General features: G+C 37.3%; 1 protein-coding gene across 1 annotated transcript; it reads right to left on the bottom strand.

Annotated features, from left to right (window-relative positions):
• Positions 1–176: 176 nt before the first annotated feature.
• Positions 177–27949, bottom strand: ZBTB11 (zinc finger and BTB domain containing 11). The gene is made up of 11 exons (XM_081572360.1): positions 27401–27949; positions 19931–20166; positions 18890–19121; positions 11405–12243; positions 11019–11198; positions 7843–8088; positions 6182–6326; positions 5379–5496; positions 3205–3363; positions 2906–3081; positions 177–2337 (listed from the first exon to the last, which is right to left on the bottom strand). Exons 1-11 carry the CDS (start codon positions 27708–27710, stop codon positions 1820–1822), a joined length of 3159 nt encoding a protein of 1052 aa, XP_081428486.1. The 5' UTR covers positions 27711–27949; the 3' UTR covers positions 177–1819.
• Positions 27950–27994: the final 45 nt, after the last annotated feature.

Here is a 27994-nt window from a genome sequence, read left to right as displayed (position 1 = left end):
TGATTTTGTTGTAAGATTATGTTTAAGTGTAATAAGTCTTAATAGTATCATGTGTTCCCTCAGTGGTTATCTTTAATGTGTTCAATTCCCCTCCTCTTTAAAAATGGATTAATTTAATAATAAATAACAGCAACTGATTTATGAGCTGAAAATAGTGACAAGCTTAACTTCAAAGCTTTTGCTTTAAACAAGATTCAACATCTTTTATTTACATATTTATGACATACATCAATGGTCTTACCCAATTAACTAAATCTAATAACAGTGGTGACAATGGAACATAAAGACAATTCCAAATTTTAGTCAGGTTGAAGTACATTTTCATTAACTGAAACATACGATTAAACAAGCAGCCATTATAAAGCTGTAGACTGTATGTCAATCCACTTAAAATTGAAAGTCAGCCACACAGCTACCGAAACAATGGGAAATGTGCAAATGCAAATATTACATATGCAGGTATAGCACATGCATGGCATAACATTTATTTTTCTTTTAAGCCACTTAAACTGGAATAAGCATTTTAATAATATATATACATCAAGGCACATTCTTTTCTTGTGCTTTAGGAATGATTTACATGTGGTTTGCTTATATCTTAATTTTACACCTTATATAGCTTATTCTAATACTTAGAAGTTTAATTTTAACAATTATAACTTGAGTGGTAGTTTCCCAGGAGAGAAATGTGTTATCTCCCCATGGTTATTTTGAAAAATGAGAAAATTAGATAGCTTACAGAGGTGGAAATTTAAAAATCAAACACACAAATTAATTTTTCAGGCAACTTTTAAAAAGAATTTACTTTTAACAATTTGGTGGGCCATAATCAATTCCTTTAAGTAGTATACTATAATGAGGGTTGAACTGAAGAATTTTCAATATTCTGAAATTACTTGACAATCATATGGTATCCACAGGAGATATCTATAGATATCTATATTGCTGGAGATATCTATATTGCTATCCTATTTCTAAACTGCAGTTTTTTAACAAAATTGAACAATTAAACATGATACAAAAGCTGCAAACAACCAAACCTAGTTTTAACCTTTTTTCCCCCCATTTATTTTCTTGTTATCAAGGAGAAATTTCCCATCAACAGAGATTATTAACAGTGTTCTTTGCTTATGGTCAATTTACTTGCCTTGAAGGTTAACATAGTAAGGCTTAATAGGCATTTCATGCATTTGAATTGCATTTGAAAAATTAGCTATTCATTTAAGGGTTCCCCATATAGATTAAGTACACTGTGCAAACTTGATTACATGTAACTCATTAAGTGCTTTACAACAGAATAAAGAATCCCTGACTTTATAAAGGGATAAAATAAATAGTAAGTCAAGAATCACAGATGTGAAGCATTTAAAAAAATGTAATATACCTATGCATCCTACTAAAATGTTTTATATTAGAAATAAACAGGGCAAATGAAATCACAGAACCTCTATATTTTGAGAATAAAAGAGAAAAGCCAACTAGTACAGCTTTTTAACTTCAAAGTATATATAATCAAGTCAAAATGCAAATAAAACTGTACGGTTTTTAATTTAGTACAGTTCTTTTTAAACATTAATTCATAAAAAGTATCCCATGATAATCCACTGCCACCAAATAGATTTGTTTTAATTTGTTTAAAGTAAACGGACTTTTCTATAGAACCATTAGCTAGACAAATCATTACATGTTAAAACACCGCCAAATAGCCCAGAGCCTGGACATACAAACTCCAGGCAGATAGTCACACAGTATTGTAAACAAATGTTCTGTGAGTTCAATATACATGAGACGTTGCTTCTTTTTATCTCTATTACTACATTCATTCTGTTTCTGAAATATGTGCCACCTCTACTTCAACAGTTTGAATAGCTTCTGCGACTTCAGAAAGCTTCTGTCCTTGCTGCTGTGCCAACACGTAATTAACCACTTGCATAATACTTTGGTCAGAGAGTGTAGATACTGACGGACATTCTTCAGTTGCTGCAACAGCTTCAAGGGCTTCCATAGTTTCTCCCGTCACTACCACAGTTTCAAGTTCTTGAGGACCACTGTTTTCTTGTTCCTGCATATCTGCTGTTAAGATGCTAACAGCATGCTCCACTTGAGTTCCCTGGTTATGAAACTGAAGGGTATCTTTTTCCAGCATGATCTTGCAAGGCACATAATCTCTGTGGAACTTAGTCATATGTTTACGGAGTGTTCTAGCATCTATGTAGGCTTCACTACACACAGGACAGACATAAGGCCGTTCACCTGTATGTGTTCTGACGTGGCGTTTCAGAGATCGAGCATCAGCCCAAGCAACTCCACATGTTAAGCACTCAAATGGCTTAACTCCTAGTAAAAGGGGAAAAAAAAGGAAAAGAGAGGTGTGTGTGTGTGTGTGGTGAGGTCCAAGTACCAAAATTTATTACAGCTACCTGATAAATAATGCTTTTAAGTACAGTAGTCCATAAACCTTACTATCTTGACTATGGCCATGTTTTTGTTAGGGCCAAATGGTTTCCCCTAGAATAAAGCAGATTCTGGATATAACCTCTCTAAAGATGTTCCTATGGATAGAAGTTACTCTGAGATAATTTTGAGTTTTCTGTGAAAGTCCCTTTACACCTTCACAGCAATCCTATAATCCTAGGATAAAAAAAACAGAAGCTTCAAGTAATCCATTCCAGCATAAAAATATTGATACAGAATATTAAGCTAAGAAAGGAATCTATCTACACCAACAATTAGGCAGTCAGATTCACAATCACTGCTACTATTTGAATAAATCTTCCATAATATGGGATTAATCTCTCATTAAGGAAGATAACAGAGAAGAGGAATGGAAAAGGAAGAATCACTACTGGACTGGTTCTTATTCTTTTTAAAGGTCTATCTACTAAACTACACGAGGTATAGTCACCTCCGTGGTTGTTCATGTGTCTTCTATACTCTCGCAGCTGCGTGAATTTTCTTCCACACTGTTCACACACCCGTTCCAGGTTTTGCTTTGCTCGTCCTTTTTTCCCATGGGTAGCTTTCTTTACATGCCTTCTGAACAATGCTTTTTCGTAAAATTCTTTGCCACATATATTACACCTAAAATAGAGGAAAAACACAAATTATCTTTTCTAAAACACCAGAACCATACTAATGGACTAACAATTAGTCCAAGTACATTCATATCTCAATTAAGCTCAGATTTGCCCCAGATTTACCCACCTGTACGGCTCAGTGACAGAATGAGATTTCACATGGGAATACCAGTCTTTCTTCCAACTATAGCACTTATCACAAAATTGGCACTGGAATGGCTTCACACCAAGATGTTTGTTCATGTGCTGGCGAAGGTCTCTAGCTTCAAAGAAACTTTTCTCACATCTGCAATAACAAAGTCCATTCACCCAAATGGATCATCTTATTCTTTTAAAAGAAGTTTCCAAGAACTCAGTATATTCCTGGGTTTCTAGAACTCTCCAAGATGATCCCAATTTAAAACAAAACAAAACAAAATCTTAGTATTGCAATCATGCATCAAGGCTGGAATGTGTTAAGTTCTTTTAGTTCCAGAGTACTAGAAACATTTTATAAAGAATCCTGCAAAGCTCCCAAAGGTTATCGTAAAGGTGATTTATCTTCTATCTTCTCAGCTCCTTGGGATCTCCCCTTTTTACATCTCTTTTCACCCTCTCCTATTCTGTCCATCTCTTGGGGGTAGGATTTACTCCTGCCCCTAAGGATGGAGCAACTGACTTAGGTATAGCTCAATCAGAGCATAGCATTCTCTCGGCCATTGTGATTGATCCACTGAAAACCAAATGCCTTAGCCAGATTCAATGGGAGTGACCTCAGGGCTTTTATAGGAACATGAGAAATGCAGCTTGACAATTTGGGAGTTGAGGGGATGTGAGGCTGAAACCACTGCCACTATCTTGTCCACATGGAGCCTCAGAGACATCAAGTGAGAATGAAGCTGAAATCAATTTACATTAAACCATTCATTCAAGCCAGTTTAAACTGGGTTTTCTTACATTTGCAGCTATAAAGGTATGTATAATAAACTACTTTTCTTTTAAAATAAGACTGAGTAAGGGGACTTCCCTGCAGTCCAGTGTTAAGACCTCCCCTTCCAATGCAGGGGGTTGTGGGTTTGATTCCTGGTCAGGGAGCTAAGATCCCACATGCCTCAGGGCCAAAAAACCAAAACATAAAACAGAAGCAATACTGTAACAAATTCAAAAAAGGCTTTAAAAATGGTCCACATCAGAAAATCTGTAAAAAATAAAAACAAGACTGATCAGAGTGACATCAGCAAATATGGGCAGAGTTGGTAACTCCCAAAGCCCAACCTTTCACAAAATCAGTAGACAAAGTGGCAAAAACTGTCAGTATCAATTTTACTGGAGCTCTGGAAACTGATTAAAAGTTTACAGCAACCAGGTAATTATTTAATTATGAAAATGCTCCATGCTCTCACCAATGGCTGACTCTGCACAAACAGAAAGAGAAGACCAAGGCAGGATTGTAAACTGCCTGACTGAGTATTGGAGGTATGCTGGAATCAGTGGTGATGCTTGCACAACACTGAAAGTACTGAGAGCCACTGAACTGAACACTTTAACATGATAAATGTTATGTTATATGAACTTTATAAAAGGGATCTCAGGAGGTTCTGGAAAAAGAGGGAGAGGAAAGAAGACTGAAGAAAGAGAGAAATGAGCAACGAGTCCAGTACTTCAGAAGAATTGCCAATAAAGAATCTTTGCCTGGCACCAAGGGACCCTTCGTTCCTATAGTCCCTATTCCTAGGTCACACATTTGAAGAATTTCTTTAAGTCATTTAAAATGCATGATTTGCATGGTATGAGATTTATAATGCAAATAAAACTGCTAAATAAATAAAGAGGAACACCTAGACAAAGGCAAACTGATTAAAATCAAGAGTAAACAAATAGTAATTTTTTTTTTAAAGTAAAATAATAGTTTACTATTAGATTCAACTATTTTCTTTTTTCAGTTTTACTGAGGTGTAACTGACAAAACTGTAAGGTATTTAAAGTGTAAAACATGATGATTTAGTACACACACACACACACACACATGCATGCACATTGTAAAAGGATTCCAACCATTTGTTAATTAACACATCCATCACCTCAGATATACATATATATGTGTGTATGTTTATATAATTACATATGGATATTCAAGTTCCACTTCCTTAGTAGAGTTCAATTACAGTTGAACTTTGAAAGTGACACATTATCAACAGTGATACTGTATCAAACTGTATCTAATCAACTTCAGCCACCTCAAATATTTTCCTTTGAAACAACTTTCAAATGAACTAAGTAAGAACATAAATTAACTGAATGGTTCACATACTGAATACTTACTGAGTACAATGATAGCCTCGAACCTCAGGCTTTGGTTGGTGTTTCTTTAGGTGCTTGCTAAGCCCAGAGCCTCTATGAAAAGACTTTCCACAAACTGAGCAAAGGTACTTGGACTCTCCTATAAAAATTAAAAAGGATGTCACAAATCCAGCAATCAGGTGCTCTTCTAACAATGCTTTATGTCATACTTCAGAAGCTACTTTATCAAGTGAACACAGAGGCTATGACTTTTGGCACCCACCTTCTAAGAATAACACACTACATCAAATATCCTATTTCCTCTCAATATTGTACTAGTGAGGCCACTACTGCCCAAAGAATTTGGGAGGCTTGCATGGTCATCTGGATTATAATAGTGTAGAGTTGTATACAAGTTCTACAGCAGATTCTCTACCCTTCATCAGCCACTTCTACGTGACTGCTTTAAACAAGTGAAAATAAGTATATGTGGACTTAAAATTCTAATAAAATTATAAACCACATACTTGTTGACAGCTACATCTGCTTATTACTTAACTTTTTTAAAAAATTAATTTCTTTTAATTGGAAGATAATTACTTTACAATATTGTGGTGGATTTAGCCATACATTGACATGAAGCAGACACGTGCACTAATTTAAAAAAAGTTTACTAAACTTTTATACAAATAAGATAGCTCTAAAACTAGATGTAAGAACAATTTTTAAGCTTTACTCTCATTAATTAAAAAAACTGCACATATACAGTCTTATAGCATAATCAATACACTAGTAAGCTAACAGTATATAACGTGTTAACTATGTCAGTATAAATTTCTCATTACCTGTGTGAATACTCATGTGTTCTTGAAGACTCCTTTTGGTAACAAATGACTTCACACATAGTTCACACTGGAACTGCTTCTGTGATTGATGGAGACTTTGGTGTAATTTTAGACCGTGTTTGTAGATGAAAGTCTTTCCACAGACCTAAAGGAGCATGGGTATTTAAACGAGTAAAACAGGAAAAGAGTTAAGGGCTGTTTCTGAAGAATGAAGATAGAGAAGCTAGCATGCTATTTTAAATTAAAACCTTAAATTATAAACAAAATGACAACATTTAAGTTGAAACAAGGGCCTAAGATTTTAAGCTCGTTGATTATCTCCTGATTCCATACTTAACAAATACTTCTATTTTTCTTACAACCATGTAATCTGTGCAAGAACTCAAATCAGCACCAAAAAACCCTCACACTGTTTTTTCTGAAACTGTTAAACAATATACATTAAAAGAGACATGGAAGCTTAGTCAAGAACAGTATACTCATTCACATCTATACCAACTAAAACAGTGTTTCTCAAACTCTCTATGATGAAGTACCAGTTTTTTTCTTTCCTCAATCTATTAGGGATTTTTGTCAAACACAATAAAGATGTCAAACAATGTCAAATTGCTATGACAGTTTCTACATGCTTACTCTCCATTTTTTTTTACTTAACTTCCATGGACCATACATCTTGAGTAGTGCTACAGTAGAAGACCAGAAGTCCAATTAACACTTAATTTTTAAATATATGAGTACAATGATGCTTAGGACTTGGCTTCAAAATAACTGAAGGGAAGGGGTAAGAAGGGAGTGAGTGACAGTACATATAAAACACAACTAACCATAGATACCAACAAGGACCTACTGTATAGCACAGGGAACTACACTCAGTATCTTCTAATAACCTATAATAGAAAAGAATCTAAAAAAGAATGAATAAATAGCTGAATAACTTTGCTGTATATCTAAAACTAACACAAAATCATAAATCAACTGTATTTCAATAAAAATGTTTTAATTAAAAAAACTCACAAATGATCATGTGTTGATAACTACTAAAACTGAGTAAAGGGTACATAAGGGTTTATTCTATTCTCTGACATTCTTTTTTCATATAATACAAAGCTTAAAAAAACAAGAGAGAAAAACATTAAAAATCTTACTGGTTCCAAAACTACCAATAAAAAATAGTGGGTCATCCTTATATGCAAGGCTACAGGTGCTGCTAAAAATTTTTCACTGTTTCAAATAGCCCAAAGCTGGCTCATCACAGGATTCTGAACCAGTAATCACATTTTGACATTTAATCTTCAGCTTTGGAGAAGGATACAAAGTTTAGGCAGAATTTCTGCTAAGATTTAAGTCATAGGTTCCTTCCCAAGCCAGGCTGGCCCTGCCAAACATGAAGGGATGAGTTAGATGATGGTTATTCTCACCCAGTACCACTCTGAATTTCATCAAGTCTCCTGAACACTCTAAATAGATTTATTTCAAACTACAACTTCAGACAACAAATTAAAGAGCAAACATGGGAATCACCCTTGACCTAGGCAACAAACTGAAAAAGTTATGGACTTTATGGGATATTTTACAAGTGATGTGGCTCCAGATTCAACCAGTCATATTGTCAGTTATATTCCAGTCTTCTTTAAATAACAAAATAAATATAATGATTTTACCTGGCATGCATGTGGTTTTACACCCGTGTGCTTTAACATATGTATTCGAAGAGAATATAATTTAGGCAATGTCCTTCCACATATGGAACATATAAATTCTCGTTTGGTTCTGCCCTTCTCAGACGATGACCCTGATGCCTCATTCGATGTGGAATTGGAAGAGGACGAAGTAGGTGCATCTTTCCTGGTATGTCGAATAAGGTGTGCTCGCAAGGAGGCACTGTACTGAAACTGTTTCTTACACAACTAAAAGGAAAAGTAAGTAAGTTCTGCCTCAATGTATTTTCATTACAAATGTTAAGTGAAACGCAACTCATATTTCAACTTTTGTTACAATTACATAAACACATATACTATATAAAAGACACAGTATACCAGGTACTAGATTATACAGATAAAAGGGACAGACCCAGTCTCTACTCTGCAGGGGTTTATAATCTAACCACAGAAAAAGGATTCATATGTAAGCAGGTGAAATAATTAAAAAGGGGGAGTAATCAGAGTAAGGAAAAGCCTCAGCACTACGGCTGGGCCTTGAAGGAATGGTAAGATACAGACAAAAGGAAGCACACTATCATTATATGAATACTAACAGTTGTTAGGTGGAGCAACAACAGGGGCTTGAAAAAGGAGGAGGATAAAACTGTGATAGTCCTTGGGGCTTGTTTGCTTTGAATTTTTACATTGTGTTTGTTTTTTATTTTTCATTTATTTGGCTGCGCTGGGTCTTAGCTGTGACAGACAGGATTTTCAGTCTTTGCTGCAGCATGTGAGATCTAGTTCCCCCACCAGGGGTTGCACCTGGCCCCCTGCATTGGGCGTGTGGGGTCTTCGCCACTGGACAGCAAGGAGCTTTATCCTGTACTTGCTGAGTATTCCTGAAAGCTTCTGTTTTTTATTTTAAAATCAAAGTTGTACACAGTCATGATCTATAAGACTTTTTTTTTTAAATAAATAAAACTGGCCTCTTGGTCCACTACTTCTACTTTTTTGACAACTTCTTAATGATCATCTCTGTGATTCTCAGTAATATGAACAATAGGAGGTGAGTCTCTCCTTCACCTTTCACTCTCTACACATACACAATTCCTTTCATTACCATACTTGCTCAAGACAGTTTTATCATCATTTTGATGAGATCAATTTCAGTGCTTACATTATTTGGATGATGTACATGTTATGACAGCTGGACAATATAGTACAGTATGATTTCCTTCCCTTTCCTTTTGCTTTCCCTTCTCTTCGTATTTACTGCTAATTCGTTGTCAAACCTTCCCTCAATTGTTGGCTGATAGAAGGTTTAAACATATCACCTTGGGGGAGATCTCCATCAAAGCACTATGCTGTGTTCCAAACTGGGGCAACTGTTTCACAGATTGGACACCATGTTTTCCATTTCGCATGTCTTGACCATTTAGGTGGAATACCTCTACCAACAGCTTCCTGTGAAAGGGAATTTGGGGGGTAAAACTCTGCAGACCTTGCAAGTCTGAAACTGTTCTTATTCTACCATCGCAAATATAGTCTGACTACTGACTTCAAGTTAGAATCATTTCCTTTTATATTAAAGATATTGTGCCTTTGTCTTCTAGCTTCCACTGTTGCTGAAATGTCTGAAGCTGTTCTAACCCTTTTCCTTTCTCTCTTCCAATCTGTAAGATTTTCTTTGTCCCAATTCAGAAATTTGATAATGCATTTGGTAAAGAATTATTTTAAGCCATGATTCTGAACATCTGAAATGCCCTTTTAACAAGGAAACGTCTATGTTCAAGTTCTAAAATGTCTTTTCATTGCACTAATGATTTCTTTCTCTCCATGCTGTTTAGAATTATTTGGACATTGGAATACAACTAGACCAATCCTCAGTTTCTTTCACTCCCATTCTTACCTTGTGTTTTATTTTCTGAGTGATTTAGTCAATTATGTTTCCTAACTTTCCAGAGATTTTTTTTATATGTTATACATTTTATTCCTAAAAAACTATTCTGTTTTCTTAAAGTGCCCTTTTAAAAACATAGTACATGATTATTGTTTCACTGACATAATCTTTTCCTTTATCTATAATATAAATCATACTTGTGGTTTGGGTTTTATGTGCATGGTTTTTTTTTTTTTTGAGTTTTCTTCTAACTGCATAGTCTTGGAGTCCTCAAAGTTGCTTTTTGCTTGAAATATTTGTCATGAGTCTGTATACCTGATGTTTATTCACATTTCAGAATAAGACATTTAAAAACTGATTGGAACTTGTGTGTAAGTAGGGAAGTAAACTGTCGACCCCTGGCTTTAGTGAGTGGTATCTTTAGGTCTTTTTTTTTTTTTAACTAGGCTTCAGATTTCTCATCTCTAAGAAATCTTTCTATTTTAAGGTTAAGAGTTTGGCTGTTAACATTCCAGGACTTGAGTAGGGAAAGAGCACTTTCAATCTTCAGTATAGAAGCTTCTACTTTCCCTTGTTGGGTATACCGCACTGATACATTCACCCTCATATCCACAGTGTTTTCTAGAGCAGCTGTGGTTTTATCTTTTTCAGAGAGTAGAAGATGGATCTTTGACTGAAGGCATGGTGGTAGTGATTCACTTCCTTCTTAAAAAGACTTTCTAACCATCAGCCTTACCTCTACTTTCAAGGTCACTAGTCCATTAATTCCTGAGCCTCCTGATAGTTCTGCAATACAATTTGGATTGATTCTTAGCTTTCCATGCTGAAAGCCTGGGAATGAGCCCTTTCAAATCTACTGAATCAATGACTCCATCTAGGGACTTCCCTGGCAGTCCAGTGGTTAAGACCTCACACTGCCACTGAAGGGAGCATAGGTCTGATCCCTGGTCGGGGAACTAGGATTCGAGTGCTATGTGATACAGTCAAAAAAAAAAAAAAAAAGACTACATTTATCTATCAGAGGCCAGAATTTAGTTGCTATGGTCTCCTGTTCTTTTTGCCTCTCTATGAACTTTCTATAAAGATCATTTTACTGTCATCTTTCTATGGCAGAAGCAGAGGTTAAGTCACTGAACATTTTTTGGCAAGAACATGACATGTATGAACCAGCAGATAACTATGACAGTAATATAAGGGACAAGGAGAATACAAATGGTAGAATAATAACAAAGCAGGAAACTAGATTCTATTTATAAAGAAGTTAGAGCCGTTTATAATTAGCTTTCCAGATACTTACTGGACACTTGTAATCTCTAGCTCTTTCATGTTTCAATATGTGCTTTATAAGGGCATATCGTCTCTGAAAAACCATTCCACATTCCCCACATTTATGGGATGCTTCTTCTTCTGTATTCTCTTTAGGATCCCTTTTCGGCTGTTTCATCTTTTTTCCTCTTTGAACTAATTTCTGAGCCACCTGATTAAGGAACAGAAAACACAATCCAAACTTAACTATCTCAAATTCACATTACCTTATTAATAACACTGGTATTTAAAACATTAAATTGTTTTCTTGCACCCACTCCACTCCTCCCCTCAAAATATTTTTCACCATAAGTTTATCAATAGAATGCTTTCAACTTAAAGCTAAAACTACAAAGGTGAACTCTTTCTTCATCATACCTGTTGAACTGCTGACTTGGGAATGGCTTTCCGTTTCTGCAGCTTCTTCTCCATTCCTTTGTGTAGTCGGATATATCCCCCTTCATTAACAGAACGCTGCCGAAGTCTGCTTCTATAAGTATCATCATCAGGGCTATGGTCCATCAGTGCTGTCGGTTCAGCTAGATTTTCCTCATCTTTTGAGGACTGGTCAAGGTCCTGCCTATGCTCTGAAATGTCTTCAGCACAGACATCCTCAGCTGCTGTATCATTTCCTATATCAGTGTTTCCTGGAGAGCTACTGATTACATTCTCTTGTGAAGGCTTAGGATGAGTACTAGAATCTGTGCTATCTTCTCTGCTGTTTAAAGTTTCCAGTTCTGTCTGGTTGTTTTTTGTTACTAAATCAACAGACTCCATTTCAGGATGAACACCACTTACACAGCCCACAGGTGAGGCGGTGGCTTCAGCCTGTGAAGAAACCTGGGGCTCAGGCTGTTGTCCCAGCTCTCCATTCTGCTCTGGCAATTCTCCATTCATCAGTAGTACGATCTCACAATCCCCAAGTTCAGTGGATAAAGTTGTTGTGGTTCCCGTGTTGTTAGCCATGGGAGGTGCTGTACCTCCATTTTGTTCTTGTAAGTCCTGTGTAGATGCAACTGTTTGTACTTCACCCTTCTTATACACTGTTAGCTGCTTCTCTTCCATTAGTTTATGCACACTTTCACAGATTTCTAAAACTTCTGACATAAAAAGATGACGAGCCAAGATGGCTACATCAGCCATGCTACAGAAGTCAAAACTTAGCACAGAAGTATAGGCAAATTCCAGTAAAGGAAGGAAACTAGCCTTACAAAAACCTATGCGAAACAAGAAAGATGAAAGACAAAAAAGTCAAATCACCACTAAAACACCTTGTAAAAACAACTAATGTATGATTTTGACAATATAAAATACAGTATAAAGGCAAATATTTATTCTGCAATTAAACACTCTGGAATTGTTTTGAGTTCTGGCTGCTTATTAAGCCTTGACTAACTCACTTCCATGAGTCGTGTCTCTCAATACCTAAAATAGAAAATAATATCACACTTACTACCTCAAAGAGTTGTTGTAAGGCAGTCATTTTCAAACTGTACTCCTTAGAACCCCGGGGGTTCCTCAAATTCCCCTCAAGAAACAGCTGCTGGAGAATGGAGGGTACAAAAAGAGAGGGAGGCAGGTGAGTAGGCAGGGTTCAACCAACCTGTCCCCTAACCTCACTGCAGTAAATACAGCTGGATAGTTTAAAACAGAAGTTCATATAGAAATTTGATTGTGAACAAAGTGCTCTATTACTAAAAATTTTAAAACAAGGTCTATAGCAGAGGGTCAGCAAAATTTTTCTGTAAAGAATCAGATAATAAATACTGCAGGCAAAAAGGCATCTGTTTCAACTACTTAATTCTGCCACTGTAGCTGCAAAGAAAAGCCATGTATTGTAACATGTATGTAAACGAGCGTGGCTGTGTCACAATGTAACTTCATGGACGAAAAGGATGAAGGACTGCCCTTCCAGCTATAGCTTGCTTATCTTTGGTCTAAGGAACAAGACCAATTACTACACGCCAGGCATTAGGTTCCCATTTTATGTGAGAAAATAAGATCAGTTCCATTCTAAGTTCTCAGTACTTCACATTCAAAAACCATTGTTAATATTCCCACGATTCAGAAATTAGAAGATTACATAGTCGTTAAGTCCAATTCCATCTCCATAACCAGAATGAATTAACAACTTGTACAGCTTTTTAAGAGTCTTTTATACAGCCCAATAAATACTCTTCTGTCTCCTTCTTACAACAGGTATCATATTACACACACTTTACTGTGCCTTGCTCTTCTCATATATAATGATTTATCTTAAGAGATCTTTTATTAAAAATGACAGAGGGCCAAAGCAACCTTTTAAAAACTCATGTTTGTTGTATTTTTCAGTTTTGACTGAAGATACATAAAATGTGGTCCTTTTACATAGGCAAATAAGTGATAAACAAATAATAAGCATACTAGGAAGCCCTAACCTGTGAGATGTACTAGGAGTCAGGTTGAAAGTTGGGGAGACTACACATCAACACGACTAACAGGACTAACTCAGTCATTCCTAGGAAAGCTGATAATTAAGTTGGCTGAAGCCATATTAATATTGCTACAAATTATGAAATTAAGTTAATAAGCTTGAGGTAAGAAAGAGTATTTCTTAAAAAAAAAATGCATTTTGGTCTTTTACTTAGTACCTTTTTAATTTCTAAGTTGAAGTCAATCCAGAAGCATGGAAGAATACTGTTAAAATGATCATACTACCAAAAGAAATCTACAGATTAAATGCGATCCCTATTAAATTACTCATGACATTTTTCACAATACTAGAACAAATAAACCTACAATTTATACAGAACCATAAAAGATGCAGAATTGCAAAAGCAATCCTGAGTAAAAAGAACAAAGCAGGAGGGAGGCTTCAGACAATAAATACAATGCTACAGTAATTAAAATAGTTTGGTGCTGGCACAAAAAACAAACTTATGGATCAATGGAACAGAATAGAGAGCCCAAAATAAACCCATACACCTAGGGTCGATTAATCTTCAAAGGAGCCAAGAATATGCAATAGGAAGAAGTCTCTTCAACAAAGAGCATGGGGCATGTTAGAAAGCTACACATAAATCAATGAAATATGAACGCTCCTTCACATGATACACAAAAATAAATTCAAAATAGCTTAAAGACTTAAATATAAGACATGACACCATAAAAATCCTAGAAGAGACCAAAGGCAAAACATTTCTTGACATAAATCATACCAATGTTTTCTTAGGTCAATCTCTCCAGGCAATAGACGTAAAAGCAAAAATAAACAAATGGGACCTAATCAAACTTACAAACTTTTGCACAGCAAAGGAAACCACAAACAAAAAGGAAAGGTAGTCTATGGAATGGGAGAAAATATTAGCAAATGATGTGACCAACAACAGTTTAATCTTCAAAACACACACAGCTCATATAAATTAACAACACCAACAAAACAAACAACCCAATCAAAAAATGGACAGAAGAACTAAATAAGATATTTCTCCAAAAAACACATATAGATGGCCAATAGGCACATGAAAAGACATTCAACACTGCCACTGTGGAAAACAGTATGGAGGGTCCCCCCAAAATTTATAACCCAGTTGCCATATGATCCAGCAATTTCACTCCTGGGCATATCTCCAGACAAAACTATAATTCAAAAAGATACATGCACCTCTATATTCACAGCAGCATTATTTACAATAGCTAAGACATGGAAACAATCCAACTGTCCACTGACAGATTAATGGATAAAGAAGATGTGGTACATATGTACAATAAAATATTGCTCAGCAATAAAAAAAAGAATGAAATAATGCCATGTGCAGCAACATGGGTGGACCTAGCAATTATCATACTAAGTGAAGTCAGAGAGATAAAGACAAATACTATATGGTATCACTTATATCTGGAATCTGAAATATGACACAAATGAACTTACCCACAAAACAGAAATAGACACACAGACACAGAGAACAGACTTGTTGCCAATGGTAAAGGGGAGTGGAGGAGGACTAAGGTGGGAGTCTGGGGTTAACATATGAAAACTATTATATAATAGGATGGATAACAGCAAGGTCCTACTGTATAGCACAAGAAATTCACTATGCAGTGATAAACTATAAAGGAAAAGAATATTTAAAAAGAATATATATATAAAACAGAATCACTTTGCTGCACAGCAGAAATTAACACAACATTGTAAATCAACTATACTTCAATTTAAAAAATTTGGTTAATAGGTAAAAAATATTATTAGGCTTCTGTTTACTGAAGTATAGCAGACATACAATATTGTATGTTTCAGGGGTACAACAGTGTTCCACAATTTTTAAAAGTTATACTCCCGCTTGTAGTTATTCCCTGTACTGTATAATATATCTTTGGAGTCAAGTATTCTTTAAGAGCAGTGCTGAGCAAACACCACTGATTGCTACTGACTATTTTACAACTCTGTAAAAAATTAACTTACAGAAAAGTAATAGCAAGCGCAAATGAATTGTAAAAGAATAAGAAGTTATTTCTGTCAGGGTTGGAAAGGTAACTCCAAAACTTTATTGGTTTATTTCTCTATAGGGTATTAACCAATTTTTCATCCATCAGCAAATTCATTTTGAGCAAATTCATTTCTCTGGTTGAAAGACAATATATACTATTCTTGAGAATTCTGTAAGAAGCAGTTTTAACATCGTACTGGTTTCTGCAATTAATTATATAAGACCTTGGACTATAGTATCTGCATAAAAGTTAGGTTTTTAACATTTAAAAATTATGTTTTAGCCAAAGGGTAATGAAAGTTTTCCTGTAAACAGCCAGATAAGCAAATATTTTAGGTTCTGTGGACCACTGGTTTTTGTAGCAACTATTCAATTCCACCCTTGTAAGTTCAAAAGCAGCCACAGACAATATGCGAATAAATGGGTGTGGTTGTCTCAATAAAACTTTATTTACAAAAGCGGTCAGTAGGCCAAGATTTGGCATGCAAGTTGTAGTTTGCCAGCTTCTTTTTCTTTAAGCCAGTAAATAGTAAAAGAAATTTTTGAAATGAGAGAAAATGCACAAGGAATGAAAGAGATATCTACAGTCACTGGAAGCATTTATAAAAGGATATAAAAAATTCTGTGCTGGGGCAGAGCTTCCTTGCCTGATAGCTGGCATCTCTAACAAATATCCTACACTAATAAATCTATTTCTTGCCTATCACTTTGCCTCTTGCTGAATTTCTTCTGCACTAAAATTTTTTTTTTTTGTGCCAGAATTCCTTGGCAGTCCAGTGGTTGGGACTCTGAGCTTTCACTGTGGAGGGCCTGGGTTTCGTCCCTGGTCCTCATCAGACACAGAAAAAGTGAAGTGGTAAGTCCACATTCATTTGAGAGGGAATTTCCTTAATGTTAAAAGGGATAAAGGATTATCTATTTAAAACATTTACCAAACAATATGTTTCACAGTAAAAAAAAAAAAAAAACAAACCACCTTTTCTTTAGAACGGGAATAAGTGAACTCTTTATCACTACCTCTATTCAACTGCTATTTTTTTTGAGGTTCTAAATGGCACTGTAAAGTAACGGGAAAAAGTTAAAAATAAAAGGACTGGAAAGACAGAAACAAAACCATTACTATTAGCACATAATATATTTGTTTTATATGGAAAATCCCAAAGACTCTATAGGTAGATGTCTGAATGACTACGGTAATTAAGCAGTACTACTGTATTTAGTAATCAACATTAACTAAAAATAAATCAGAGATTATATAATTAAAAAAAATTATAATAGTATCAAAAAGTATAAACTACCTTACAATAATCTAACAAAAGATGTGCAAGGGAGTTCTCTGGTGGTCCAGTGGCTGAGACTCCATGCCCTCAATGCAGGGGGCATGGGTTCAATACCTGGGTCAGGAAACTAGATCCCACGTGTTCCAACTAAGTGTTCACATGACACAACTAATGGCCCCACATGCCACAACCACGACCCCGAACAGCCAAATAAATAAATAAATTTTTTTTAAATGTGTAAGACTTTTATGGAAAAATATATAAAACTTTATTAATTCAATATAATCCCTATCAAAATAAATACATTTTTCTTCCTTTTGTGGAAGCAGATAAGCTGCTTTAAGTTTATGTGCAAGAGTGAAGAGCTATAAATAACTAAGACTCATCAGGATAACAAAGGTGAAGACTTCCATTATTTTTATAATATTATTATAAAGATAAGGTAATTAAGACCAAGCAATAGTGGGGGAAGAGACAACCAATAGACTACAAAAAAATGTAGAATCAGTACCAAACATGTGAACATTTGTTTTTTAAGAAAATTTGCATGGTGGATGGGTAGGAAGAGGAAGTTTTTGCTAAATTCTGAGACAAGTGATCAAAATAGGAAAAAATGAAATCAAATATTTATCTCACACCATTAAAAAAATTCCAAACAGATTAAAAGTTAAATATGAATGAGAAACTATATATAAGACAATACGTGAAAGTACCTTTATGACTGAGTAGGGAAGAAATTTTTGAAAGCATAAACAACAATGAATTCAACAATATTAAAGTAGGTAATAAGAAAACAGATGTACATTTTATCATTTTTTAATATTTACATGTATCTTATAATCAGTCTATTTAAAAATCAAACAAAGATTTTAATAATGTCTACTTCACTTGCTGTTGGCTTACATCATTATTTGCTGAACAATATACAAAAATAAGCATACGGAATGAAGAATAACCAAGGTATTTTGCTGAAATAATAATAGGATGCTGTGCTGCAATTATCTGGGAAGTAGAGATTTCATTTGCTATAAGCTGTTGAGAAACAAGGAGAGAGCAGCACTCTTCTTTCTGCTTCAGATGCAAGGAAGATAAGGGAAAAATTTCAAAGCTAATATATCAAGACTACACTTGTGATAAGTTTTACTATTCAGATGGCCCAGAATAAGATGTACTTTTTCCTCTGAATCGCCAAAGTAAATATCACAAATCTAGAATGTAATGCTCCTCTATGCTTCATAAAAGCTTTTGCTCATCGCTGTATCCCTAGAGCCCGGCCAGTTCCCTGCACAAAGTGGATACCTGAGAAATCTTTTTTAGTAATTAAACATACAGCTACTATTAAGAAAAAACATATGAATTTACCTTCCCAGAGTAAGACAGAAAAAGATCAGTGGCTAACTAGGTGAATATTATACACCTGAATAAAGTCACTTTTTTCAGAAAGGGGAAATGACAGTTCACACAGTGGTGTCACTTATTTAAGAGTTACAGCAAAGTAACAGTATAAGAAAATGTATAAATAAGGTTACCTATTTTAATACTTCCTAAATTTTCATTTGTTGACTCCTAAGCCAATATAAAAATTCTAGTGAAGCCAAAAGAAAGTCAAATCACTCATTTACAATAATAATGATAATTAAAAAAAAAAAGACACCTGGAATTCTGATTATTCTATACTGACAGTGTGATTACCAAATCTACATGAATGATGATTATTAATCTTAAAAAAATGAAAAACAAAAGACATATAGAAGTGCTTTATAATTACATGTCCCACACGTAAGATTCAGTCAATCAATTTTAAAATAATATATTTAGTGTAATAACTTTGGTGTAGTTATGGATTTCTCTCACACTGTTTTAACAATGTAAATCCGAGAAATTCTACTAGTGCTACCACTGTCTCGCCTAACAGGCAGTGATAGGAAATGACAGACTTTTCATATATCTACCTTGGAAACCTTTCTAAAAGGAAGGAGCTTACAGTTCAGCTTAGTCTGGTGCTATAAATGGGCTTCTTCCACTTGAGCACAGATCCTAAGTTTGTAAGATACACACACCCCTCTTCCAGTATGTACTTATTAACAAACAAACAAAGAGTATCAGAAAATTCTTACCAGAAAGATCCACCACTGCCTCGTGACTGGAAACAGCTCCTTTCTCAATAAAAAGATCTCTAAAATATTCACTATTAGCTGACAGAACAGATTTATGGGCTTTGTACTCTTCTCCTTCAATTAACAAAGTAACGTCACAGAACTGGTTAGAGAGCCTCTGTTCGTTCAGCTGTTTTAAGACAGCCTGACAATGTTTTGGAGAAGAACGTTTCACCACTCCTCTGGTGTCAACCTATCAAAATAAGTTGGAGACCAAGAGTTGCATTATATACCATTTGTATTCTTACCCTTAACAAAATTTAAAACAAGACACATTATTCATTTGTAAAAATTCCACTAATAGAATAGCCCAATATTCTTTATTGCCTATGTATTTAAATAAAAAGATATGTCGTTCTCGCCATGTTCTGCTATGTTCACTTGACTTGACCCAATGAAAACCTACATCTCATTTCCTACTGCCTCCTTTCATTAGTCAGAAATTTATCTGATAAATGAAGCAGGCAAAAAACAAAGACCTAGCCAGTTTAATTTTACCTTGCTGCATGACCCACAGACTGCTTCCAGAAATGTATTCTGTCTACCTGTACCAATATACCAATTAAAAAGATGAGGAGAGGAATAATTAACAGCAAATCAACAAGTTACACTCTGAGGAGAAGAAACAACATGAACATTTATGATTAAGGAAGAGGCGGTATCAGCAAACATACAGCGCATGTACCTGGTGGCTCAGATAGTAAAAGAGTCTGCCTGCCATGCAGGAGACCGCGTTCGAGTCCGGAAAAGCCTTTGCAGAAGGAAATGGCACCCACTCCAGTCCTCTTGCCTGGAGAGTTCCATGGACAGAGGAGTCTGGCAGGCTACAGTCCACGGGGTGGCAAGGCGTCTGACAGAAGTGAGGACTAATGCTTTAGCACTTGTAACAATGTAACAGTGACAGTGCCAACAGGGAAGCAGTTTTAGAGGTTTAAGAAAAAATACTATAAATATTAACACACTAGTTACAAATGTAAAAGCTGAATGGAAAGCTCCACTTACAAACACAAGTTCATGTTTGGATACTGGCTTCTTTTTTGCAGGCTTGGAAGCTGTAGTTGGAGGCGAAGTAAAGTTGCTCAGGTCATCCTCTGATTCATTACTTTCTTCCCCAGATTCAAGATCTAGTCCCAATTCTTCCAGCATTTCTGAAGCATCCGATATAGGACGTGAGCGATCTAGTTTCTCCTGGCATTTGCTACATTGTTTAATGTAATCTTTGACTTGCTTTAATATACCTACAATGAAATAAAAATTAACTAGTCAAATTTTATACTGCTCTCATTTGAAAACTAAAGATTACACTGATTATTTCATCTTTGTACACTAATGCATATTCAAATGCATGTGTACAGACACACACATGCCCATAAAGTATGTAGAATGAACTCTTTAAGATACATTTTTTCTTCAAAGATACGTTATAAATGACCATCTGTTTCCATGCTGATAGACTGCTTTGTTGTTTACTCTTACTATGCATTTACTCACCATAAAAGGATTATGCAGCACCACCAATTTCCACTTGAGACTCAACTCACTTATGCAATAGGAACTATAAGAAATTGTCAATATTCAACTGCTTTGACCTTTATAAACAGTAATAGTGTGGTTCATGCTGATAACGCCCCACTCTACGAACATGAGGCCTGACCATGCTCTGGTCAATGGAAGATGAACGGATATGATGGATGTCATATGTTATCAGAAGCTTTAATTCTTTGTCCCCTCAAAGGACATTCAAGTGCATGTGTACTTGAATGTGTACTGAAACATGCTATGTTCCAGGGGGAAAATGTCCTTTAGCCTGAACTGCAGATGAAAAAAAACAGGTGGAGCAAATCTGCAACCTGTACAGGATCACAACCAAAACCTGTAATGGGTGTAAAATCTCATCTTTGAAAGCAGAGATTTTAGGGTTTTATTAAACAACAGTATACACAATCTTTGAACTGTGGTGTTGGAGAAGACTCTTGAGAGTTCCCTGAACTGCAAGGAGATCAAACCGGTCAATCCTAAAGGAAATCAATCCTGGATATTCATTGGAAGGATTGGTGCTGAAGCTGAAGCTTCAATACGTTGGCCACCTGATGCAAAGAGCCAACTCATAGGAAAAGACACTGATGCTGGGAAAGATTGAAGGCAGGAGGAGAAAGGGATGATAGAGGATGAGATGGTTGGATGGCATCATTGACTCGATGGACATGAGTTTGAGCAAGCTCCATGGGGTTGCAAAGAGAAGGACATGACTGAGTGACTGAACAACAATACACAACCTAACAAAAGTTGATTATACACAAACCATTCACAAAACCCTATTTTAAATTTCAATTTCCAACTCAGCATGCTGCGGGGGGGGGGGGGGGAGAAGGTAGGAAGCAGGGAGGAATACTTTACATGCACACATACCCTCTCCATCACACTTGTAAGGGAGGACCACCAATTACTTGTCATTCTACAGACAAGGAAAATGAAGCTCTAAAAGTTAAGTCACATCTAGTAAACTACATAAGTCGGCCCAGAGAAGCCATGTGGTTTTCAGGATATGCTATTTACCCTGAAACATTTAGCCAGGATGCTATTTATCCATCCCTATGGCAGAAACTTCTCCCACAATCCCCAAGTAAAATGCAAATGAAAAGACTTGTTACCTAAAATGATACAGAAAGTGAAAAGTGGAAGGCACTCAGTTGTGTCCGACTCTTTGTGACCCCATGGACTATACAGTCCATAGAATTCTCCAGGCCAGAATACTGGAGTGGGTAGCCTTTCCCTTCTCCAGGGGATCTTCCTAAACCAAGGATCAAACCCAGGTCTCCTGCATTGCACACAGATTCTTTACCAGCTGAACCACGAGGGAAGCCTTATATTGTAAATTCCTGAAGAGAGTTTCAAAACAACAAATTATACTATGTTCCTTGCATTTCAACTTTCAGATAATATTTGAGTAACTTTCTCAAACTGTATTTGAGAAATTTAGTAAATATGTATCCCATACTTACTAAAAAAAAAAAAAAAGTATACACTGGATGAATAAATTCAGAAAATTATACTGATCTTATAGCCATACAAATGGATTTCATCATATTAGAAGCTGAGTTTTACAGTAACCTGTTAACATAGAAATTTGCCCAATTTATTTGTTCACCATCCCCCACCCAGCATATAACAAGAAATATCGAGTTAAATACAACTTTTATAAGAAAGGTATTTATATGTGCACAGATAAGAGAGGAGCAGAGGTTATAGTCTATAGTTTCTGAAAATGTTAATTAAAGTCAATAAGAAGTCTACACCTGTATTAGATATAGCAAGCAAGTTTTAACAGATTGATAATAAACAGGTTGAAATGAAACATTTCTGAAGATGAGTAGTAATGATGGCTGCACAACGTGAACAGTGTGCATTTAATGTCACTGAGCTGTACACTTACAAATGCTTAAAGTGGTAAAAGAATACACGGGTATGTGAGTGGGAGAAGAAATAGATAAGAGAATATATATATATTTCTAAGTAAGAAACATACTTAGTAAATAAAGAGCTGCTATGGAAATTTCCAAGTCCAAAATAAAGATGACAAGAAGCAACAACTTTTTCTAATTAACTTTGGTTGTATTTCTAAAAAATTTTACAATGCTACACAGTTCAGCATATTCTGCACACAGCAGACATTAATATTAATCAAACTAAAACCAGTTGAGTTCAAACCACTGGAGAAATTACAGAGAAAGCATATGAACGAAATGAAAACTACTGGGACTTCCCTGGTGGTCCAGTGGTTGAGAATCTGTCTTCCAATGAAGGGGAATCAGGTTAGATTCCTGGCTGTGGAACTGAGATTCCACAAGCTACCAGGCAACTCAGGCTGCGCTCCACAACTAGAGAGCCCACACCCAGCAAGGAAGACTCCGTGCAGCCAAAATAAAAATTACAGAAGAATGAAAAATACAAGGAAAAGTTGCACACAGAATAACTCAAGTGTTGGTGTTCTGATGGGATCATTTTAAATCCAGCTTTACAGATTCAGGGACTTGATCTCTCGAGCTTGCCTAGAGCTGATTAAGCTGAAAGAATCTGACTCAAATTAATCACTGAAAAGACATCAACATATTTGAGTGAGTATTTTCATTTTGAGACTGGATAATTACCACAAGGGGTAGAAAACTACTTTATGCAGGAAAATTAGAATCCACTGACCAGCTCCGCGACCATGAACTTTGTTACCATGTTCCAAGCTGCTAACCTCTCTGTGCCTGTGTGTTATCATCATCTGTAAAATGGGGATAAGAGCACTTACCTCACAGAGTGTTACAGTGATAAAATATTAATATTTCTAAGTCACTTTGAACAGTGGCTGATACAAGGTAACTACTACTACTACTACATAAATGTTAGAAAATGCTCAAAGGTCAACTTTTCTGGTACCTTGAAAATGTCTACATAAAATACCAGATTAGCATTAAGAGGTTCTTTACTGAGCCCAGCGGGTAAATGACCTCTGATAAAACAACCCAAAGAACAGTTTCTCACTCTAGAGCAGGGGTTCTCAACCTCAACAGTGTAGACATTTTGGGCCAGATGCTTCTTGCTGGGGAGCAGGGAGAGGTAAGTAGGCTGTCCTGTCCTGCGTACTGTGAAATCTTTAGGAGCATCCCTGCCTCTACCCAACCAGATGTCAGTCAACAGCCACCCCACAAACACCACCACCAGTTACCACAACCAAAAGTCTCTGGACATAGATGTTCTTTGGGAGGCAAAATTGTGTAGGGTTGAGGACCCCTGCTCTAGACATCTGCCAGAATGAACAATTTACTTCTGTCAACTATTCAAGAACCTCTCCCCTCCCCATCAGTGGTGAGGCCCAGAGTATTGGCTCCTATTTCTAGCTCCTTCCTGTATTAGTCATTCAGGTTTGCTTGTTTTTTTCTTCAAAGTTACAAAATAGTTACAGCTGTATTTACACAGACCCAGTTCTTGATGGGTTTTCAAGGATTACACTCTCTTTTTCTAGATTAGATAATGGCAGCATTGATTTATCCCCATAGAACAAGTCAGTTCTTTGGGTAGGAAGCTCTGCATATAGCTAATTTAACCTATTACATGATTTTGCTAGCTTAATCTTTTTTTCTACTAATTTAATTTTTTCCTTCACATTCTGCATTAACTGTAGATCCCTATGAGTCAGCATTTTACTGAGGCAGGGGAGTCATTTATTTTGAAACTCCAGCATACGATTATAATATAGGGTAAAATAAGGGGGTGAGAGGGTGATTAATTATATCTATTAACATTGTACATTCTTAAATAAATTTGCTATATGTCAACATTAGACATTGAGTCAGAGTTTTTCACTGTGTTCAAACAAGTGAAGTTGCTACAAACTAGCCCCAGTACCAGGATATAATGGCAACGTTTATGAGGGCAGCATTCTGGAAAAAGCAGCATAATTAATGAATTCCAGTAAACTATCCTTGACTCTGAAATAGTTTTTCTCTTGGCATCTACATTGATCAAATCTTATTAGCTCCCAGATAGTCTACAGGACTTTGAATATAAATCTGAGGGTCCATTTGCAGTGTATGACACATTAAAAACTAATAATTAAAAATGGTTGTTTTATCAATATCAGTTCCAGGTCTAAGGACGTTTATTTTTCTCTATAGATAGTTTTGTTAATTTCTTTTTTCTTTTTAGCTGCCCTGAGGGGCATGCTGGATCTTAGTTCCCTGACCAGGGAACCACTGGACTATCACAGAAGTCCCTAGTGTTGTTAATTTTAATAGACTTATAGTAAACAAATAAGCAGAGTGTTCATGTAATAAACATCAAAATGAATAGCTAATAATTGAGAGCAAACTGTTCTGATACTTATTGACTATGAATTCTCATCTTAAATTAAGAAAACAACCAATGAGATAAAATAGTATGATAAACTCATTACATGTTAACAAAAATAGCATTTATATGAAAAATACTATTTACCAAAACATAAAAAAAATTAGTGAGAAAAGCGGGGCTACTTTACATTTTTGCCTATCTTTTTAATGTGTCGTTTAACAAAAGACACGATCATATATGCATTCAATATAATGCCATATAGCACATGTGACATAGTCTCTAGAGAACTCCACTGTATACTCCTAAGACAATGAGTGAAAAGGAAAATGGTGCCTTGGTATTATTATGAATATAATTTCGACTTTGGGGATTCTCTTAACGGATCTCAGAGCCTCTGAGTTCTGCGGTTTAGTACAAAACTGAAGAGAACAGCTGTCTGGACATTTAAGGACTTCAAAATTCTACACAACCATCAGTGTATTTCTTATTTAAAAAAAAATGAACATACACACAGTCTCAGGGGTTTTGGTCTTTTAAGACACTGCATACTAAAACAAAATAACAAAATACTGGATTAGCTGTCACTCACAGATAATCAATTTAGGGAAGGAAAACTCTGAACACTAAACTCTATTTAGCACCATATAATAGTAAAGAAAAGTCTGAAATCCCAAAGGTCAGCTCCTGGTGCTTTTAATTTTCCCATCTGCAATATAGAGACATAAATGTTTCCAATTTACATGGTTTGATGAAGCTTAAATAGGTGATAAGGCTTCCCAGGTGGCGCAAAAGAGTCCGCCTGCCAATGCTGGAGACGGAAGAGACACCGGCTCGATCTCTGGGTTGGGAGGATCCCCTGGAAAAGGGAAAGGCAACCCACTCCAGAAATCCTGCCTGAAAAATTGCATGGACAGAGCAGCCTAGCGGGCTACACTCCATGGGGTCACAGAGTCGGACACGACTGGACACATATACACAAATACGTGAAAATAAGTGCTCAGCACTATACTTGCATGTAAAAACTTTATCTGTTACCTTCAGCTATAATTATGTTAACATGCCATAAAATATTAAACCTGAGACGTTTATTCTATCTCTAAACAAATCAATCTTAACAAACTGCAGCATTTACTTCGAATTATTCATTCACAGTTGTGTCTCTTTACGGGAACTTAATTTAGATATTGGTTTAAAATGTAATATAAATTAAGGGAAAGCATTTTAGAATACAGAGCGGGACTGTTTTTGAAAACACGAAAGCAGCAAAACGAAATATTCAACAAATTTCATAATCTGAAAAGAACTTCGAGAAACTATTCAGTAGCCGAACTTCCTAACTCACAGGTAAGTTACCATAAGTTAATTTCTGTAGAGCCATACGGAATCCTTCCTAACAAAACCTCTTCTATAGGCCTGCAAACTTTTACTAATTATAACCGAACAGTCTGAATACTCATCATCTTTTTGGAGGGGGCAGTAAAAAAACAACCAACCAACCAAGGGTCCTTTCTCTCCTTCCCTCACCTGGCTCCCAAGGAATCAAACTCTAGAGCTACACTCCCCCGGACCACAACAATCACAGAAACCGCATCTTTTCTGGGTTGACGTAGTGCCTCAGTTGGAGAAGGCAATGGCACCCCACTCCAGTACTATTGCCTGGAAAATCCCATGGATGGAGGAGCCTGGTGAGCTGCAGTCCATGGGGTCGCTAAGAGTCAGACACGACTGAGTGACTTCACTTCCACTTTTCACTTTCATGCATTGGAGAAGGAAATGGCAACCCACTCCAGTGTTCTTGCCTGGAGAATCCCAGGGACAGGGGAGCCTGGTGGGCTGCCGTCTATGGGGTCGCACAGAGTTGGACACGACTGAAGCGACTTAGCAGCAGCAGTGCCTCAGTTTCCAAAGTGTTCTTCACAATATCAAAGAGAAGAATATTAAAATATCCAGAATTGAGGGCATCTATTACATTCCTATTCTAAAAACTAGGCTCAAATGATTGGTTCCACAGTCACTAGAAATCACTGCTGCACAAAACTGCATGATTCCTTATTCACGTCACGGAATAGCAGAATCATGAACATGAACCCTGATAAGTAGGCCCGCAAAACCTCACGTTCACTGGCGGACACGCTAGGGGAAGGCATCGCAGAAACCAGATGGGCTGGGAGCAGACCATGCTACCCCCAAACCATCAGTGTAAACAGATCTTTAAAGCGCAGCAACCGCACCGGCCGCCCAGAAGCTTCCGCGAAGGGAAGGAGCCGCCTCATTCCGCGCGGCCGAAGGAGGCGGGCCCAAGGTAGCCCGCGCGTCCCGGCCCCTCCCCGCGGCTGGTCCGCCCCCCGGGGAAGCCCCCTTCGCCCCACCCCAGGCCAGGGCCCGCCCCCAGCTTCCCCGGCCTCCTTCCTGTGGGAAGTGCGGCTCCTTTCGCGTCCCCCACCCTCTGGGATCCGCCTGGCAGGCGCTCCGCCGCCGGGCACAGGTTAGGTTAGATCGGTTACTGGAGCCCGGGGAGAGGCTGGGGGGTACCTCACACTCGCGGATGCACAGACGGGCCTGCCTCCGCCTGCGGGCCTTGCCTGGGACCGAGCCGCCAGCCCGCCCTCCCTCTCGCCGCGGGCGAGGTCGTACCTCGCCACCAGTACGTCTTGGACAAGTCGTGCCAGGTCTGATGCTGGGTGTGGTGAGTGCCGCCCGGGCCCAGGTGCGCAGCCTCGATGAGCCCTCGGCGCCGCTCGGGCTGCAGCACCACCTCCAGCTCGGCGAACGTCTTGCGGTGCCGTTGCCGCCGCTGGTAGTACAAGGTCCCGTCCCGCACCACGTAGCAAGCGGCCGCCTTGCGGATTTTACGCTTGACATTGCCCTCGGTGCCTGGCGCGTACGGCTCGCACTCGTTCGTCAGGTAGCGCAGGATGGCCTGGTAGCTTTCTTCGCTTGACATCGCTGACAGCGGCTCCCTGAGGGCGCCTGTCAGTGGCAGGGAAGGAAGACAGCGCACTAGCTGCAGGCGGATGCAACAGCAGCGGCGGTACCGTGGGAAGGACCAGTTGTGTCTACAGTGAGTGCTCTTCGACGGCGCCCCGCAGCACAGAGGGAGAACGAAAGAGTTGGTAACCAGGAGGAACTGCACTTCTCCAGCGCGCGGGATCCGCTGGCGACTGACAAAATGGCTGCTGCACCACCGGAAGTGACGCAAATCAAGGGCAGTGGGTGAGGGAGCTGAGC

The sequence above is a fragment of the Giraffa tippelskirchi genome, chromosome 2, assembly GCF_054371585.1.
Source record: "Giraffa tippelskirchi isolate mGirTip1 chromosome 2, T2T-mGirTip1v1.2.pri, whole genome shotgun sequence".
Lineage (NCBI taxonomy): Eukaryota > Metazoa > Chordata > Mammalia > Artiodactyla > Giraffidae > Giraffa > Giraffa tippelskirchi.
This window is presented reverse-complemented; position numbering and strand designations above follow the sequence as displayed.